Below are 19056 nucleotides of genomic sequence, written 5' to 3'. Positions count from 1 at the left end.
GTAGCTGGCTCAGAAGCTCTGAATCTGCTGAATAAACGTAATGGATTTCTCCACAGGTCGAGGTCCTGGTAGTGGGCAGCAGACTGTACCTCTGGTGGCCTGTTTAAGCTGGTTCTGCAGACTGACGTTCTCTTCCTTCATAAGTCTGAGTTCACTGGACAGCTGGCCGACGGAGTCCAGACCCTGGATGTAGATGTTGGTAGGAGCACCTGGAGACGACATGGAGGCGTGAAGCATGTGATATTTATCATGCGCAAGGTAAAATGCTAACAAGCTTTTGAATACATTAGATTGCATATTAAATATCTCATACTCATATTAGGTTTTTAACGTGTGTGTGTGTGTTACCTTTCTCAGTGGAGGTGTGAGCCAGCCTCTCCTCCAGCTGCTGCCGGAGGCGATCGTTGGTCTGGATGGAGTCCTCCAGTTTCTGTCTCAGACTTCTGATCTCCCTCAGGTGCTCCTTCATCAGGTCTGAACCTATAGCACAACACACATCCACTGGTTTGAGGCAAAGCATGAGTATAAAATACAAAACTGTCCACACAGGTGTGGAAGGACCAGTGTTTCTGCATGTTTCCCCCTACTTATATTACAACTAAAAGGTTTTATCTGGTCTTTATTAGCAACCAGCTATTATACTTTTGTGTTCTTATAATGGCTTTTTGTTTGAGACTCGTATGAATTCCCTGTACATAATCACAGTCAACGTTCTATCTTGTCAAAGCCTCTGGTAAACAGCACTGGAATAATAAAAAGTAGAGTTAATATAACAAATTATTAAGGTGTCTACCTGTGTTACTGGCGCCGGATTGGTACCCCGAGGATCCCGAGGACAGGTCTGCTCCGAGTCTCACCGGTCGGGTACCGTAGCTCATATCCCACAATGCACCGCTCTCCAACAGACTTGCGCCGGCCTTCATTGCCGAGCTGGCGTCCGGGCCGCTGCTGAACGGAGAAGGCTGGTATCCATTGTAGGAGAGAGGCAGAAAGGCAGAGCAGTCGGGCTGCTGGTGGGCACACGGGAAACCATGAAGTGGTTTGGACTGCGGAGTGGAAAACCCTGAAGAAGAAGATGAAGTCACATGAAAGTAGGTTAGTTAAAAACTACAGAGTCTTGGAGAGATGAAGGGATTTATTTTGACGTGGCGATCGACTTAATCAGCCAAATGACATCGGCCTGGCCTTGTGCTTCTCAGAGCTCCATGCATCGTTAGTGTTTCAAAATCACACTCTGTGTTCATCAAGCATCAAATGATGACCAGTTACTTAATAGGAAAGAGAGAGCAGAGGGTGTTAAATATTTAGTCAAAGGGAAGAGGACAGGAAGAGAGCATAATGCCTGCATGCAGCCGGGTTTACATCCATAATCCTCATACTGATTGTGATGCAGCTGCACGCCTAATCCTCTGGGTGTGCAAACACATTATATTGAGCAGATAGCTCCACATGCAGACAACACTCATTTGGTTGTTGAGTAACGGGAGAATGCTCTTCCGCAAGTCTGAACAGTTACTTGGGAAGACGCTAGATTTGCTAGAACATCGTCACCATCTCGAGACATCAGTGTGTTTGTGTGCACGATAGAAGTTTACACTGTTCCCCTTCCAAAATGTCTGCTGTTTATATTCAATCCGGAGTCAGTTAGTTCACACTCCCCCTCGCGCAAACCCAAACCCGTCAGGCCGACGCACTCTCATTGTCTGCCAGCTGCCTCTGTAACATCTGCAGCTCCTGCTGGACCTCCGCCAGGGAGAACCCCTCTCCCCTGCTGCCCGGGTAACGGGTGCGCAGGGTTGCGGGGTGGGAGTGGAAGGGCAAAGGTACCCTGCGGGCGGTGGAGGAGGGGAAGGAGGGGGGAGTGGGGAAGGGGGCAGAGGCAGGAGCTGGGAGGAGAAGAAGAATGAAGCACAAGAGTAAAAAAAAAAACGAAGTACGGGCAAGATGCGCGTCAGAGGTGGAGGGGTGAAGGTGCAACAATGTCGCAAGGAAAGTATTTCCCTGTGAAGGGACTTCTCTGCAGCCCGGGGGATTCACTCTAAGCCCCGTCCTACCTGTCTGACTCCTCATGTCCGCGGGCACGTGCGGCGAGCCGGGGCAATGCATGCTGGGGCAGCTGAGGCAGGACTGGGTTCTATGGGATGAGGTGATGGATGGAGGTACAGACGCATGATGTGACATGGTGCCACTGTGGCAATCTGGAAACGAAAAGAGCCGGCGGTCACGCTGAAGGATGTGATGTGACAGAGAGCAGGTACATGTATGATATTTGTTATGAAGATAACGGCATGATGCTGCAGAGGTCACGGGACAGCAGCTGAATCAAAAGTGTAAGCCTTGTGTTATATAGGTGCTATACATATTTCTTATGTCATAGACTCTCAAGCGTGGACCGAGTCTATTACTATCTAATAATGAGTGTTGTGTCTGTGTTTCTCGGCCATAGAGCTCATATCAGTCCAGTGTTCTTACAAGCACCCAATGTGGATTAATCCCCCGCTGAAAAATAGTCCCCAACAACACTACAGGGGCCAGCTGTTTTAGGACACCACGGAGATGAAACAGTTGTAGAAAATGACATGTGTTGTGTTATTGTAGTGATTACTTCGAACTCCAGTAATACAACATCCATCTCACCTGCTCTGGTGAAGGTCCGCGACTCCTTCTGACCGAGCTCGCTGGCCGCGTCCACGTCGGAGCAAGGATCGAGGTCCTCGTTCGTGGACCCGTGCTCGTCGGAGACGTAGGAGATGCGGTCCGACTGGTCGGTGGCGTCGGAGAGGGCGTGGCCGCTGCAGGGCGTGTCAGAGCGCTGATGGGGATGATGCTGGTGGGGCTGGTTTAGTTTGGTGCGGAGAGACTCGATGATCTTGTCTTTCTGCTGCAGCTCCTTACTGAGCCTGTAACGCACACGTGTACACACATCACAAACAGACACACACACACACCAGTTGGTCTTGACCCAATCATACATCAAATTATACCTTAACTTGCTCCTACACTGGTCAGATCCGTTTTTGTTACGTACTTGTCAACCACTCAGACAATCGTATTCACAATGTTCAGCCACAGAGCGTCAGAACGGCTGCATCAGCTGCCCAAGTTGACTCAAAGGATGAGGAGCATCAACGAGCGGCGAAGCAGCAGGACCGCTGACCTGCACCGGAGGCTTTACTGAGCGCATTGCGTAGCTTGAGGGGAAGCCTCTTAGTGACGCTGCATCGCATCACACTGCATAATAGTGCAGACTCACGCTCACACACTGACAATGCAAACACACGCGTGCACACACACACAGATACACATTCACAAGACGATTACAACATCCGAGTTCCCTCTTTTTATGGTCACATCACAAACTGTTGTCACTTTAAGACAAAATACTGGATTTTGTTTCTTTGCTTTCATGTGTGAAATTGTCTAGTGAAATTACATCAATATAAAATCTGATGTGTTGTGTCTGTGAGTTTGGTGGGATTAATTAATCCACGTCAGCATTAATACTGGAAGCCAGGAGGAACAGCTAGCCTGTGTCAGCCAACAGATTCTGTCTCCTTTCTTTCACGTGTTGTCTGACCCTCCGTTGGTTTCAGATTGTTGCTCCATTAATAGTAACAGTTTAACAGACATATCTGCCAAGGAAATATTATCTATAGCATAATCTGATTTGTCTCTGTTTTTCTATTATAGACTTCTAGTTGCCTCAGATGTATGTGTTTCTAATTCAACAATTTACATTGTTTTACATTGATTTCATTCAATCACTATAATCGTATTTCTCGTCCAACACCGTTTCACAATCATTTCCAAAGCTTTTGTTTTTTAGCAGTTTAAATCATTTCCTATGGTAAATGAGTAGGTTCAGATGTTCTACATTAATGAGCCATTATCATGGTCATCCCAAGAGGTTGTTCTTTTGCGTCCGTCTTACTTCTCGAGTTGTGCGAGCAATGCCCTCTTGTCCCTGTCGGTGAGCTTCTTCAGCAGCAGGAGTTCTCTCTCCTGGGCCTTCCACTCCCACAGCGAGAAGGAGAACAGCGAGTCTCTGTACAGCGGGCTGCTTCTCGACAGCATGACCTTCCACAAAGGAGCCATCAGGCGCCTCGGGGGCCGTCTGCCCGGGCTACTGCATCCCTCCTCTCTCTCTCAGACCCCCCGGCCACTTCCCCCCCCCGGCCGTGTCTCCAGAGGTGACCGGGCGCGGCTCATCAGCCCGGCGGCTGAGGTCCTGACCTCAGTCCGTGGGAGGCGGCAGGCGCAATGGACGAGCAGAGCGCGAGTAGCGGATAAAAGGATGACTGAGCGTGTGAAAAGCAGAGCAGATCCTCAGATTAAGTTTGGGCTTCCCAGGTAGATAGATGTTGGGGGTTTCCTTCACACACACACACCTACACGCAGATGCTCGGATTGTGTGGGCCAGAACCACAGGTCGTAACCTAAAGAGATGCCAAATCAGATTCCAGAGACATCGGGTGGAAGCTCGCAGGGCGACAAAGTGTTGATTCGAGGGTTTGAAACGAATCCAAACGTTGATGCAGATCCAACCGCAGCGGATCGGTCGGATGGTTTGATGACAGGAACAGATGTCAGCAGAGATTAAGGAAATTGAATTCCGTCTGCAGCTCAGCACAGTTTAGAGATGAGCTGAAGCGTGAAATGAATTCAGAAAAGCAAAAAATGGAAAGAAATATTGCTTTAATTAGCTTTCATTCAATTCTTGTTTTTTTTAAAATTTGTATTATTCCATATTTCACCGCCGCCCGTCTCCGGTCCCTAAATACGACTGGATTGACGTCTTGAACGGTGCACGCAAAAGGAAAGCCTCTTATTCAGCACTTTGGACACGTCCTATCCCACCAGCGAGCGCGGCAGCAACAGCAGCATCATCAGCAGCAGCCCCTGCGGTAGAGACGCAGTGACGGAGGAGCAACGCGCAGAGGGAGGAGAGGGATGTGCGTACGAAGGGACGTCCGGATCCCCGGGGCTTCACGCTGCACTGCCCACCAGAGAAAGGGACGATCGTCCACAAAGCAGCACTTCCTCTCCTCCTCTTGTTTGTTTGCTGTACGCCTCGTCTCTGGCTGAATTCATAAATGAGAGTGGCTCTTCTTTACGGGATTCGTCGGGGGCTTGGACGGTGGAAGAGGAAGCTTCACGCCGGAAAGAGAGTTTGCATCCAGCGCCGGCTTGCAGAAACTCCAAGAACCAATAGTAAGTACGTGGAAAAAAAAAGTCAAAACTGCATCCTCTGTCCACAAATAAAAATGAAATCCACGTTTTGTGATGGGAGGATCTTATATAATACAGATCAGAGCCGTGCTGAATGTTCTCCCGATGCGCTGAAGCAAGCTGATGCTCTCCGTAGAGCTGCGTCCTGCTGCTGCTTCCAAACACGTTCTCCTCCCTCTCGCTCTCTCCCTCCCCCCCACACCCTCTCTCTCGCTCCTGCTCTCTCGCTGCGTTTAGCTGCTCATGACCTATTTCCCTCCCCATAGGAAGTCTTAATAACTTAACCTGATTAGAGGCCATGTCAACATGCTCGGAGTTTAACACAAGCAGCAAAAGCCTCTGCAGCCTTGCACAATCATGCAACCCAACACACACACACAGAATATAGACATACATTCATTGGGATATTGTATAATTTATTGGTTGCCGTGATCGATGGCACACACCTTCTCTAGTGTTTTCTCCATATGGTGTTAATTTGAAATATGTAACAGGTAGGTACATTATTTTGTAAATCAGGGTCCTTATTGTTTATATGGGGACACCTTGTAAAGCAGTAGTGCCGCCTAAGTGTGAATTTGGTTAATGTGTAGACTAATGCCCACCCCCTGTATGTGCACTCACAATCAGAGGGACAGTCTAAATGAAAACACACTCAATAAATCTCCCTCACATCTGGTTGGCCATCTGTGCTGCAACAACACAATGTTAGATGACTGGAGGCCTCCCTCTCTCTCTCTCTCTCTCTCTCTCTCTCTCTCTCTCTCTCTCTCTCTCTCTCTCTCTCTCTCTCTCTCTCTCTCTCTCTCTCTCTCTCTCTCTCTCTCTCTCTCTCTCTCTCTCTCTCTCTCTCTCTCTCTCTCTCTCTCTCTCTCTCTCTCTCTCTCTCTCTCTCTCTCTCTCTCTCTCTCGTTCTCTCTGAGGGGACACTCATTTTTCACAGAGCATTGTTTGTTAGACCCAGCACTCACCCTTTCCAACTATGGTGAAGCTTAAAGGACCATACCAGTGTTTTTTTACAGCACGTTTCAGCCTATTGGCCCCTCGTGGGCTTTCATGCAGTTACTGACCACCGTCTGCAAGATCCTCTATATGAACTTTGAGATTAGGAATCTTTTTCCACCTTTTCAACCTAAATCAGATTTGGAAAATCATAGACAAGCATCAAGGAGCAGAACGAGATGAGATACAAATGACTGAACATCCAGGACATCCATCACAGAAGCCCTCAGGCTGCACTTTTAGCTTTTTCCGAAAAGAAACAGATGCTTTTGAAATACTCATAAAAGAGGCTTGTGGACTGTTTACACTGTTCCATCCTAGTAAATCCTCCAACCTATTGCACTTAAAAGTAATTTATTGCTTCTTTTCATGAAAGACTGCGGTCAAATATATGGCTTCACTTATTAAATATATGAAATAATAATTCATATACTTGTTTGACACCATACACGTTAACTTCAAAGCCAACTCGACTGATTTGTTAATAGTATAAATATGATGATTAGTGGAGTTAATTGCACCATAATATCATTGTTTCTTTTTTCAAACACTAAGAATATTGGTATCCTGTTCATTCTGTGATAAACAATGAAATCTACAGAAGAACATCAGACATTTTTGTTCCTCTTGTATAACTTGCGCGGCCCATTCTTTTTTTCTGTCCGCCTAATTAGCTGACCGATCGACCGGACATTTAAGGTCCTCGCTGGGACATCAGCAGAGCCCTGATGGTCACGACTCCCCAGCAGAAATTAATGAGCTGTGTGGTTCGGATGAGTGTGTTGTGTCGGCGGGTGCACGGCTGCCCTGCAGCACTTTATGGACTTTATAGAGCAGCTGACGTAACAAGTTGCTGAAGGGCCCAACGAGACGTCCCGCCGGCTGCGACGACCACCAGCGCGAAATAAGACTTGGCAGGGTGTGAAATACCAGTTAAGGGAAGCAAATAAGGCTCGTGGCACAGATGCACGAAGATATAAGACAAAGACTTTCTTCAATTCCAGAGAATTGGCAGAGAAATATTCAGTTTGAAGGTTTGGATTTTTAACGGCGCACACACTCAGTCACTGATTCATTGTTTAAGGGACTCTCGCTTTAAGCAAACCGTTGGCTAAAGTGTCACCTTACTTTGTGTCGTACAGATCGCAGTATTTGTAACGACAAACGGGAAATGTAAGAACGTTTTAAACAGGAAACCACAAGAAGGCGAGATCAGCTGACAACCAAAGACATTGCTAAGCTTCTTTTTGTCAGCTTGTTAGCTGTTTATACAAAGACATTATGAAAAATCCCACATCTGTCTCCAAAAGACAGAAGTTAATAACCTTATTTAACCTTTAATTGAATTTGAAAAGAGGAGAAATTCATCTCATTATTTGTAAAATAAAATAAGAAAGAAACCATTTTTATTCAATTTGGAAGCTATGTAACATTAGACCGTGCTTATTTAAAACTACGCAAATGGCGTCACTTCCTTTCACAGCTCTATTACATTGCCAGTGTAGTAAAAAGACAAAATCAATTTATTTGTTATGTTATTTACATAAAATGTATCCAATTCCTAATGGAAAAATAATATTACTACAAAAACGATTATGCCGTAGCGGACGATGAGTAAATAAGGTTTTGTTGTCGTTCGAGACATGTTGCTAAAGGGGTCTGAAATATGTTTTTCTATCAGCCACAGAATCAACGAGTCTATCTGTGTCCTTCTGTTGGTAAGACGACCGAACCTCCCCTCCTGGACTAACCAGCTATCTCTGCCATTAACTGTCCGGTGGGATCATTGCTCATTAACTAGCTGGTTATTCCGTTGGCTCCGACGTCACACACCAATACTTTCCATTGACCAACACGAAGCCCGCTGTCACGCCGGAGACACAAGCAGGAGTAGGAACACACACACACGCACACGCACGCACGCACAGATGAGTATGTGTCCACTGACCGGATGGCGAGCAGCTCTGTCTTCTCATCTGGATCTTCAGGATGATCTCCTGTTGGCGATACGACAGCATCCTCCGTGTTCACATTTCTAATTACACTTTCAATAAATCCCCTGTAAAAATGTGGGCCGCGGCTCAGATGACGAGAACCACTCACGTCCGCTGATCTTGGCGCCGACGCGCTGCGCCAGGGCGCCGCTCTGAGCCAGCTGGTCCCTGAAGCTCTGGCCCATGTAGTAGTCGATGTCGTTGGCCCTCAGCAGCTCCTCGAAGGCCTTGGTGGTGTCTCCCAGGTGCTGGGTGAGGATGTTGCACACGCCGCGGCCCTCCCTCAGCCGCTGGCGGAGGTGCGACAGCTCTCTGGCCTGAGCCTGGATCAGAGTGTCGAATTTACTACGGAAGGAGGAGACCAGAATTGAACGTTGCACGTTTTGATCCTCACAGTAGACGCAAACGTAAAAAAAAAGGAGCAGCTGCTGTTGAGATCAGCTACTCGTCCTCAGGTCCGCACAGATATCCACAGATCGTTTCATTCATAATCGACTTTGTCAATCAGCTTTTAGAAACATATAATAGACTATTTTTAGGAACGCTCTAAAGTTGAGTTACTGTAACCGGCTTAAGGGCTTTCCCCTAAATTATGAATATTGTAAGTTTATAATATTAGTATATGTATGAATATATCAATATTTGGACGTGCATATTAACAGGGGAACTCAAATTAGGCAGCACCAATGCCTCGCTGTAGCTACACTTTCCCACATGTCGATTGGATTCCTGCTAATCCCCTCTGACTGTCTGACTTATTTTTTTAAACAATATCTCCCCTTCAGTCAAAAAGATGGAAATTATTTCCTGCTGTATTTCACAAACTCTTCAAATAAAGAAAAGGAAACCATAGTTTCCTGTCACTCACCCTGGCCAAGTGGCAGACTTTAGGTCCTCGCTGACAGACTTTTTGCCTCCTTTCCTCAGCTGGTCCTCCAGTGCGTCCACGCGGGACACCAGCTCCTGCAGGCCCTTGTCCGGGTGGGGGTGGCGGGGCGAAGCCAGGGGGCCTCCGTCGGACGACTGCCAGCCCTCGTCCTCCTCCGCCCCGCTCTGGGAGGGCGAGGCCTGGAAGGACCAGTTGACCTTGCGGGGTGTGGAGGGCGCGCAGTCGCTGGCGGCGGAGAGGGACCGCAGACGGCTCTGAAGCCCGCGGATCACTCCCTGAGAGCGGGACAGCTGGGAGCGAAGGTCCTCCACCAGGCGCTGGAGAGACGACATCTCGTCTCCGTCCCCGGAGCTCCGGGTGGGGGTTTTCGTGAAGGTGGAGCTGCCGTTGTTGCTGTTGCTGCTGCCGGCGGGCCACCACTGGGTGCCGCAGTCCAGGGACGTGCACATCTCCAGGTCATCAAACTCTGTCAGGGAACAGCAGCATCAAGCAAAACCACTGAACCCTTTCAAAATGGAAAATGAATGAAGCGGCAAACAGAGGTTACTGTCCGCTGCCCTTTGCTGCCCTCCAGTGTTGGATGATGCTACTACTACTGATTGTACGTTTCCTTCATTTTGTCTGCGCAAAGTCAAATTGACAGCAAACGCCGTCTCCAGCGGTTGGACGTACCTGGGCTGCTGGTGTCTTCCCTCTCGGCCTCGTTCTCACTGCGGCCGCACGTCTCGTAGCCCATGTCCTGCAGGTCCACCTGGATCTGCTTACTGTCCTGCTGCACTGCTGTCTCCGCTAGAAACACGCAAAAGCCACTTTACTTACTTATAAGTTGACGCTTTGATGTCTTTTGGGGCACTTGATTTACACAAAGCAAAACAGCATGACTTTCCACTCACTGAGCAGCTCCCTGTAGTCCTTGAGCTGCTCGGCCTGAGCGTGCACTGTGGCTTCAGACACCATCAGTCTGTCCTGCAGCTCTTTGCTCTTCTGCTGCAGACGGACCGTCTTCCCAGAGGACACGGCGCCCTGCGGCTGACCGGCCGGCAGCTCGATGTCCAGGGCATCCTGGACAACAAACAGGAAAAGAGACAAAGAAAACACTTAGGTTGGCTTCATTAGTGTGGACAGCTGCTGTCTTATATGCTCCCTTACCTGTGGGGAGTTGGCGGGCAGGTGCAGGGACTCGGGTCCGGCGGCTCTCAGCTCATCAGAGGTCTGGACGTTGATCCGCGAAAGAGACAACTCGCCATCCCAAGTGTCCCACGTCTCAGAGCTTTCCTCCTCCTCTTCATCCTCCTCCACCCCTTCTATGGTCACATCCAACTCCTCCTCCTCCTCCTCCTCCTCCTCCTCCTCCTCCTCATTGTCCTCCTCAGCGCGGTCGGACACTTTCTGGTCATCACTTTGTGTACTGTCACTCAGCTGATGCCTCAAATCTCCGTTTTCTGCCCGCAGGCTAAAAAGAGCTTTCCTTGAAAGCAGACGGAGGGTTAGAAACAGGTTTCAGTCGGTCTGCATTCACCATTGTGAAAAATCTGCAGAAATGCATGGATCCAGGTTTTAAAAAAATGGATTTGTGTTTAAAAAACCCCAAAAGTAACTTAATGAAAAAGCCAGTCGTTTTGTGAGGAGGAAATGGTAAAATGGGACTATTTTCAGCTACGGATTAATTCAAGCGTTGCGGCAGTGCGTCTTTGAGTCATTGAGTCAAAATGAACTAGAGTTGGTGTGTGTTCATGGCGATAGAAGAACAGTCAGCCAGTGCTGTAGAGCGGCTCACTGAAGTGCTCCAATGCAGGAATGTACACGCGCACTCACTACTTGGATCCTTATTCAAATTGTCTTACCTCATCTGTGAAAGTGAGGAGAAGCCAGTCTTCTCCAGTTGCGCCTTCAGCTCTCCCAGCTCTCTCTCCACCGCCCTCTTCTGCTCCACCAGCTGTTTGACCTCCGTCAGTCCCTGACCTTCAAAGAACAGGTCCTGGGAAGGAGGCTTTCCTGTACCTCCAGAACCCTGTGGACAGTCAGAAACATCTATGAAAAATAAGCTGCAGGCCCCTGAGATGCAACTTAAGGTTAAAGTAACTGATTACATGCTGAATCGAACTGAACTTCATCCCGATGTTCAGATCAAAAGGTATTCATACCTTGGAGCTGACCCCGGACTGGACCCTCGGCTTGGGCTCCTCTTCATCAACGCTCTCGGTACACTCGCTGTTCAGATCATCATCCGCCTCGTCTTCGTCCTCTGAGCTCAGCTCTGCGCGAGGCAGGAGAAGGAGTTAGACCTCTGCATCTGCTTTATCATTTTTCACTCCACGCGGTGTCACGCTGTCAGCACCGAGAAAACACCCGGATGTTTCCAAAACAGCTGATCATCTTATTTGTTGACACAGTCCTTTTTACATTACAATGCAATCCGCTTCGCCCCTGAATCTAATGTTACGTTCAGGTAACAACGGGTCCTAGTTCACTGACAAGGATCGCTCTGGGTTTTGAATTGATTGTTCTTCAACTCGACAACTTTCAATGTAAAGTCACTGTAGAATACTTCAGGAACAGAATAGATCAACGGAAGGGAAGGTGATTAAATAGAACAGGATTATGGGTAATTTAAGCCCTAATAGTGAGCTAAATCACGGATTTGGTGTCTTATTCATATGAATTTTCAGGGCTGAAGTCACGTCCTCAGTATTCTTTCTGTGTGTTGCTTTTCACCATTAAACAGCAAATTGTAGTTTGCTTTTTACTTTACAACAGTGTGGGGATTTCTTTCTATTACACACAACCCCCGTAGGAGCAAATATAATGTGAAATAAATGAATATCTTGCAGGCTGGGTGACCAACATTTCATAGGGAATTTGGAGAGAAAATTTCTAAAATAATGTTGCTTTGGCCCTTCCAAGCTTGCAAACGGAGAACCAGGAAAAACTGGATATTTGGGACGTTGTGTGAATTGACATTCAAGCTGTGAGGTGTGTCCAACACAGAAAAGGAGGGGGGGGGGGGTCTTGGTAATGTGAAACTGGACTTTGTTCACACACAACTGTGAATGCATGAGTGAGTATGCACATAGTGGACTCAGATCTACAGTGAGGAATCATGGAATATATTCAGAAGGCTTATTTATTGAACAGCTCAATTACACGTAAATACTATATCACATAGGAGGAAAGAAGCGTTCATACTTACTGTGCTCTGTTGGGACAATAAATTGTGTGATATTTGTTCATTTTGAATCGCAGAGAGCGGATGATGTTGAATTGCACATTGAACGCATTTAGTCTCATTAACTCACAAAAACAAACTTGTGTTTCAAACATCTAAATATTTTCTTCTTAAAAGACGGCTGTAAAGATATTGTACGCATTAATGATCACATAAAGGCATTATGGAATGTGCTTATCTTTTCATATTGTTCGGTAAAACAGAACGTGAGTGGTTGTTGTTTAGCGGCTCATTCAAGCTGCAGGCATACATAAATAAATACGTAAAAACATTTACAACAAGTTTTGAGTCATACAAAATAGAAAATATTCTGAAGAAAAAAGCAGTCTTTAACATTTAACTGCACTAAAACATTTAAATAAAACCTGACCATCACTGATGAAAAAACCCAGATGAGTTAAAGTCAAGAGCTTTGTTCCAAAAGGACAAAATGTACGTTATATTTAAGATTATTATCTTCAGAGTTCAAGTCTGAGATTGGACCAGGTTTGATTGATCAATCAGGATATTAGTTTTGTTTGGTCGGCAGCCATTTTCTTCTATGGACTACAAGCTTCTTTGTGCACAAGCAACTAAAACAAAGCTATTGATCATGATCAGTGAGAAGGATGCTGAAGCAAAACCTCAACCTAATCTACTGATTAGGTTAAAGACTGAAGACGGAACTTGGTTTGTCCGTTCTGGGCTACCGTAGAAACGTGGCGCTGTAACATGGCGGAATATGTGTGATATGTAGATATAAAAGGCTTGTTCCAGCTTCCAGGTGATTGAACACAAATGGAAACATCATTATGAAAAACTATATGAGCTACAATTAACTGTATCATGATACAAACGTAGAGAAGTGTTAAGAGGCGTGCAGAACAGAAATGACAGTACAAACGTCTCCAGTGCCATTTACACACACAAATTGTTAAATCTTGTTAAATCCGTGTGAGCACCACCCAGCACCACCACAGCGGGACACTCGGAGCCCCACACCACAGCCGCGGCTCGCCGAAGCGGTCACAGACACCGTCCCATGCTTCTCTGATGCCCACCTCCAAACCCGGGCTGCCTGCCGATGGGCCCTGTGGCCGGGGGGCCGTCCCGCTGGACCAGGCTCTCCCTCAGATGCTGGACCTCCTGGGTCAACCGCTCCACCAGCGGGAGACCGGAGGGCTCCACCATCTGCCTCTGGAGGTCCTACAGACACATGCACGCACGCACACACACAAAAAAAGAGAAAAAAAATGTATACACACATGCATTCACACGCAACATACAAAGCTGCATTTTAAAAATCCTCAGAAAAAAAGATTCTGTTTATTTCAACTAATAACGTCCTCAGAGTCTCTCATATTGGGAAATATGTCACATGAACCATAAAAAGGTCCCTCTCACTGACCCTGATGATCTGCTCTTTGACATGTAGTGTCCCGGTGAGGGAGTCCACCCGGCTGGCCAGCTCCTGGACCTCCTTTCCACTCCTTAGAGCCAGACGCAGCTCCTCCTGCACCACCTGGAGCTCCACAGCCGAGTCCGGTCCGGAGTGGGACGCCGATCCGACACCTGAGCTCAGCTGTCTGCGGAGCTCCTGCAGCCTCCCCGTCTGCTCGGCGAGCACCTCACCGAGCCGGCCCGCGGAGTCCTGGAAGCAGATCCGTGTTACTTTATCCGTGTAGGACGACCGAACGCGTCATCTGAGGTCCCCTGCTCTACCTGAATGTACTGGTCCCTGAAGCTGATGGTTCGGAGAAGATCCTGAACCTGCTCCTGATGCTCCTGGGTCTGGTGGGCCCGGTCGGCCATCACTTCCTGGAAGAGGCGGTCTTTGAGCTGGAGGCGGACCTGCAGCTCCTCGAGGACGTCGCTGGGCGCTGACTTGACGTGAGCCAGGACGGAGCAGCGCAGGTCCTGCATCCAAAAGGACAAGAAAGGACATAAAATCCACAGCAGGAAAATCGACTTAGTACTTGTTATTCAGCTGGTTATGTTCAGAATTATTCATTACCTAGCTGTGCCTTAAATGTAAGTTTTTTTTATTTATTAATAGGAAAATTGTAAGGATCTGACTACATATATAATGGATATAATGGATAACTTTAGGGTCACTTCCTGTCTGTACCTGAGCCTCCTGCGTGCGAGCGTGCAGCGCCGCCTGCAGCTGGCTGATGATGGCGTCTCTCTCTCTCAGGATGCTGCTCAGTCTCTCTTTGCTCTCCAGCTGTTGCCGCTGGACGTTCCTCCAGGCGTCGCACACCTGCTCCAGCTGCAGAGCCTTACCACGCACCAGCACCTCCAGGCTCTGACACACACACACACACACACAGACGGCCAACAATGAGAGGTGGTGGCGGCAGAGTGAGACGGCGTGTGACCGGTGTGGATTCTCACAGTGATGGTCTCCTCGTTGTTTGACAGGACGCAGCGCTGCCTCTCCAGGTCCCGCTCCTTCTCTCGGAGCAGCAGCTGAAGCCGACGGGCCTCCTCCTCCTTCTCCGCCACGGTGCGGAACTTGTCGTCCACCGCTCGCTGGGGGTTTAAAAGGAAAAATACATGAAGCACGTTTTGTCAGACCCCGGATGTGCGTGTGTGTGTGTGCTTTTACCTCGAGAGCTTGGTCTCTCTCCTTGATGCGCAGGCGGAGTTTCTGAAGCAGAGAGTCTCTCTTCTCCGTTGGATCCTGCAGCAGCTCACAGTAGTTCTAATTGAAAGCAAGAAGTCAGTGCACACCAGTTCAAGAGTTGAGAATAGGATTACCACTACCTGTGTGTGTGTGTGTCTTGGTTTGGGCGTGATAAAAACATTAAAAGTTGAGCCCGAACATTTAGTCCAAAGAAGCATGTGTGGACCTAAAAGCCTCTCAGTCTATCTACTGGGATTTCTTTTAAACATGTACCATATATGAAACAACTGTGGAGCTCTTGAGTCACTTTAGTAGGAGCCTCTAGTCTGCATCTTTTCGTTTAACATGTGAAGTGTGCAAAGAATCTTCAGACTTCTTTCCTGCAATGTGACCTCTGTGTGACTCCTGGAGGTGTTTGTAAGTGCTGGTGCAGATTTATCAACAAGCCTTAAGAGTGTCTGACCTCTATCAGCTGCTCTTTGGTCTGCAGGGACGTCCTCAGCTCACGGATGGTCCTCTCGCTCTCCTCCTCCTGCCTCGCTCTCTCTCCCTGGGCCTCCCTCCGCTGCTCCTCTCTCTCCTGCAGGGCCGATCGGGCCTCCTCCAGAGCCAGCTGCAGATCCTGAGCGCACGCGTCAAAGAGGTCGGCGGACTCGTTAAAAGGAAAACCGAAGAAATATAAGACGGAAGCATAGCAATTCAAAATCCCCACCTGGTTGTGCCTCTCTGTCTCCCTCCTGTGCTGCAGCGCCCCCTGCAGGTCTCTCTCCGACCTCTGCAGGGCTCGGCTCAGGTCCTCCTGCGTCCTGCCCGCCTGCCGCTGCCCCCGCTGACCCGCCTGCAGCTCCAGCTGGGCCTGGAAGAGGGACGCCTGCAGAGCCAGGACCTCGCCCTGACCGCCAATACAGGCCGCACCCGACACCTGCAGGTCCCACCAGGCAGAGAGGGGACGGGCGCGAAAGGACAGACAAAGGAACGTTTTGATGTACGGTACGAATCCGTGTCCTCTTACGTATTTATACAGATAAAGAAGTTCCACGGTGGCATCGTTCAGAGACAAACCTGCAGCTGGTTGCTGTTGGCGAGCTCTTTGAGAGAACACAGCATCTTATTCTGTTCCTCGATCACCCGACACAGCTCTGCAGCCTGCGCACACACACACACACACACACACACACACACACAGTTTGACTGTGCTTTCTTTATGCGTTTCCTCTTTTGACCCTTTGCTAAGTCTTTTCTTTCTCTGTCTGACATGTTTTCTTGTTTGTGTCTACATGTCTGTCTCTCTGTCTACCTCTGTCTCTTTGGAGTTTGCGGCATCAGTGATGTTCTGGATGCTTCTCTCCTGTTGCCGGGCTTCCTCCTGGGCCGAACGAAGCTGCAACTCCATCTTACAGAGACGCTCCTGCAACTTCTACACACACAAGTCTCAGTACAGAAAAGCTTTGCCGTTTGCCCTCAGATGGGCGAGGATGTGGAGTTGGTGATGGTGACGTGTTCGTACCTGGTTCCTGGTCTCGCTCTCTCTGATCTTGGCTTGGAGCAGGCCGACCTGGTCCTGGGCCTTCTGCAGCTCGCCGACACAATGACCTGCATCGCTGTCGTAGCGGCTGAGCTCGCTCTGCTGCTCATCAATCCGCCTCTGAAAGACAAGGCGCACATGACTTGGATAAGTCATGCAGTGTATGTTTGTTTCCATTTTAATGAGTCCAGTAGTTGCTAGAGATAAACAATCAGTGGTGAAAGGTTGACACTTTTCTACATGTGTGTTATTCCTGCAGCTGTTTTGTGAATGATTTTTTTTAAAGAAATCCACGCGCAAAACATTATATATCATGGGTCCCATAATAAAAATAGTAATCTGACAATGTTCTGAGAGAGATTTTTTAAAAGGTGGAAATGGTTGAAATGGTAAAATGTTATTGTGAGACATTTAGGAGAGAACGTGATGCGTCTTCGCTTTGGTTGAATCGTGAAACAGACCTGTGGAGTGACAGGTCAGCCGCTTCAGACATTTATTTCCCCAGAATGTAAAACGCTGCAGGGCCTTTATCCGAGTGTACGGGGCAGGAGTGTAATTTCCTCAGTTTGAGGTCTTTGATACCGGCATGTTGTTGTAGAATAGACCAATGAGCCAACATGGCGGCCCGTAACAGAGCGGACTTGTCTCTGTCTGTCCCCTCCTGGCACACTGAACCACATTCACACTAATCATCAACATAACAATAGACGTTATGAAGCTGGATGAGCCGGGGCAGAGCGCTTCACGGGAACTGACTGCTTGGAGACTGTTCCTATGGCAACGGAAGTGTTGCTAGGATACCAACAAGGAGGAGTATTTATGCTGCCCCCCCGAGAGGGTAATCAAGGCGGCTGGGTGTGTTCGACCTCGCTCCGTCTGAATGCAGGGCGCACTGAGCCTTTCGGCAAATCTTCAGATTTGGTTTTCTGGACGTTATTTTACAGACATCCAGAAGCCGCCGTGTTTGAGCCTGACAACTAGGCTGAAAGGCATTTTGGTTGTTGTTGGTCTGTGATTCAGAGGTGTGGGACCAGGCGGATACAGCTCCCTGCTGCAGAAGGACATAGTCCCTCATTACTCAGCTCAGAACGGAAAAAAATAATCATATTTTAACTGTAGATTATAATTTTACTCATATTTCTTATTTATTGAATTGTAATTTATCAAATTTTCTTTACTTTTCCATAAAGTTTGGGAAGATGAAGAAATACAGAGTGCAAGAAGTCCTGACTTTTGTTCCCTTGTATTGGTAAATTCTTAAAAACCTGCCCTTCTCTGAAGACGGACTCAAGATTGACAGGCTCAACTGGAGTGAGGTCATAGGTCACCCAGGCATCGCAGCCACTAGTCTACCTGGTGGAAACGGAACGGGCCGCACGGAACATAATCGTCCAGCCACTGCTCCTCCATCTCGTCCATCTCCGCCTGCAAAAGCTCCTGCTGGGGACACACTATCTCCGGTAAGGGCTGGTGGGACAACAGCTCGCAGACTGTCCCTCCACAGGGCGACCTCAGTTGGATGGACAGGGGCAGAGACAGGCCTTGCTCTGGTTTGGCTTTCCCCAGAACTGGGAGCTTGCTGCCCCTTTGGTGCTTCACTGGCCGGTACTCCCAGCCCCTCAGGAGGCTCAGCATCATCTCGAGCCCGGAGAGGGAGCACTCACTCTGGGATTTGTCCCAAGGAGTGTCCCTTCTCGCCGGCGCCTCCTCTGGACCAGTTTCGTCTCCTTCTTTGTGGTTCACAGGAAGGCAGCTCACGTCGACGGCGGTGTCGAGAGATTCCACGGACGATGCCGGGCTGGGGCTCAATCCGTCACACGGGATCTTATCAGTGTCCAACCCGGCCGAAGAGGATTCAAAGACGACAGCTGTGGCCTCAGACTCTTCAGATGTTCTGGCGGGGTCCTCGACTCCCGGAGTGGCTGCCGAGTAGCGGGTAGCCGGACCGCAGGATGTGCTGCGGCGGCCAACCCTTCGAGGCACCTTACACACCGCCTCGTAGTCGGAATCAGCAACGCGGAGCACCGCGCAACCCCGACACCGCCTCGGCTTCTGGCCAGAGACAGAGTCCGCTCCCGGGCACTGGGCATGGTGGTGTTGGTCCAGGGTGTGGTGGTCCAGGGCCGGCTCCTCCTTATCGGCCCAGGATTCGTACAACGAGTAAGTCAGATCGTCCTGGATCATGTGGGTGTATCTCCCATCCTGCAGGGCCGTCAAATCGACCACAGCAGCGTCCTCAGACCCCCCGTCGGTCCCAGCGACCACCGCGACGGACCCGGGCAGAGCCACCGCCCCATCCTCCGCGTTGTTCTTCCGGTACATGCCCCCGACGCACTGCCTCAGTCGGTCTTTCTCCAACAGCAGCTTGTGGAGACGCTCCAGGGACAGGGCCTCCACGCGGGCGATGACCGTGTCGAAGCGGTACATGCGGTCCAGCATGAAGGCGCACTTGGAGCAGGCGAACTCCCCGCGGCCGTCTCGGGTCAGCTCGTGGCCCAGGGCGTGGGACAGCAGCACCTGCAGGTTGGGCTTGGCCGCCGGGTGGAATATCCACCGGCGTTGGTTGCCGCAGAGCTCGCGGGC

At 49.1% G+C, this 19056-nt stretch overlaps 1 protein-coding gene across 1 annotated transcript in view; it reads right to left on the bottom strand.

Annotated features, from left to right (window-relative positions):
• The window catches only part of pde4dip (phosphodiesterase 4D interacting protein), a 59504-nt gene that overhangs the window by 6280 nt on the left and 34168 nt on the right, over positions 1-19056 (bottom strand). The window contains 25 exon segments of the mRNA XM_078107906.1: positions 90-209; positions 349-480; positions 794-1063; positions 1695-1886; positions 2055-2198; positions 2638-2900; positions 8180-8228; positions 8335-8570; positions 9094-9580; positions 9787-9903; positions 10008-10176; positions 10264-10582; positions 10959-11125; positions 11259-11371; positions 13381-13525; positions 13728-13970; positions 14042-14236; positions 14448-14627; positions 14717-14854; positions 14931-15026; positions 15412-15570; positions 15661-15870; positions 16011-16094; positions 16246-16365; positions 16456-16593. Coding sequence (XP_077964032.1) covers positions 90-209; positions 349-480; positions 794-1063; positions 1695-1886; positions 2055-2198; positions 2638-2900; positions 8180-8228; positions 8335-8570; positions 9094-9580; positions 9787-9903; positions 10008-10176; positions 10264-10582; positions 10959-11125; positions 11259-11371; positions 13381-13525; positions 13728-13970; positions 14042-14236; positions 14448-14627; positions 14717-14854; positions 14931-15026; positions 15412-15570; positions 15661-15870; positions 16011-16094; positions 16246-16365; positions 16456-16593 — 4486 coding nt within the window.

This window comes from Gasterosteus aculeatus, chromosome 8 (assembly GCF_964276395.1).
Source record: "Gasterosteus aculeatus chromosome 8, fGasAcu3.hap1.1, whole genome shotgun sequence".
In the NCBI taxonomy this organism is placed as follows: Eukaryota; Metazoa; Chordata; class Actinopteri; order Perciformes; family Gasterosteidae; genus Gasterosteus; species Gasterosteus aculeatus.
This window is presented reverse-complemented; position numbering and strand designations above follow the sequence as displayed.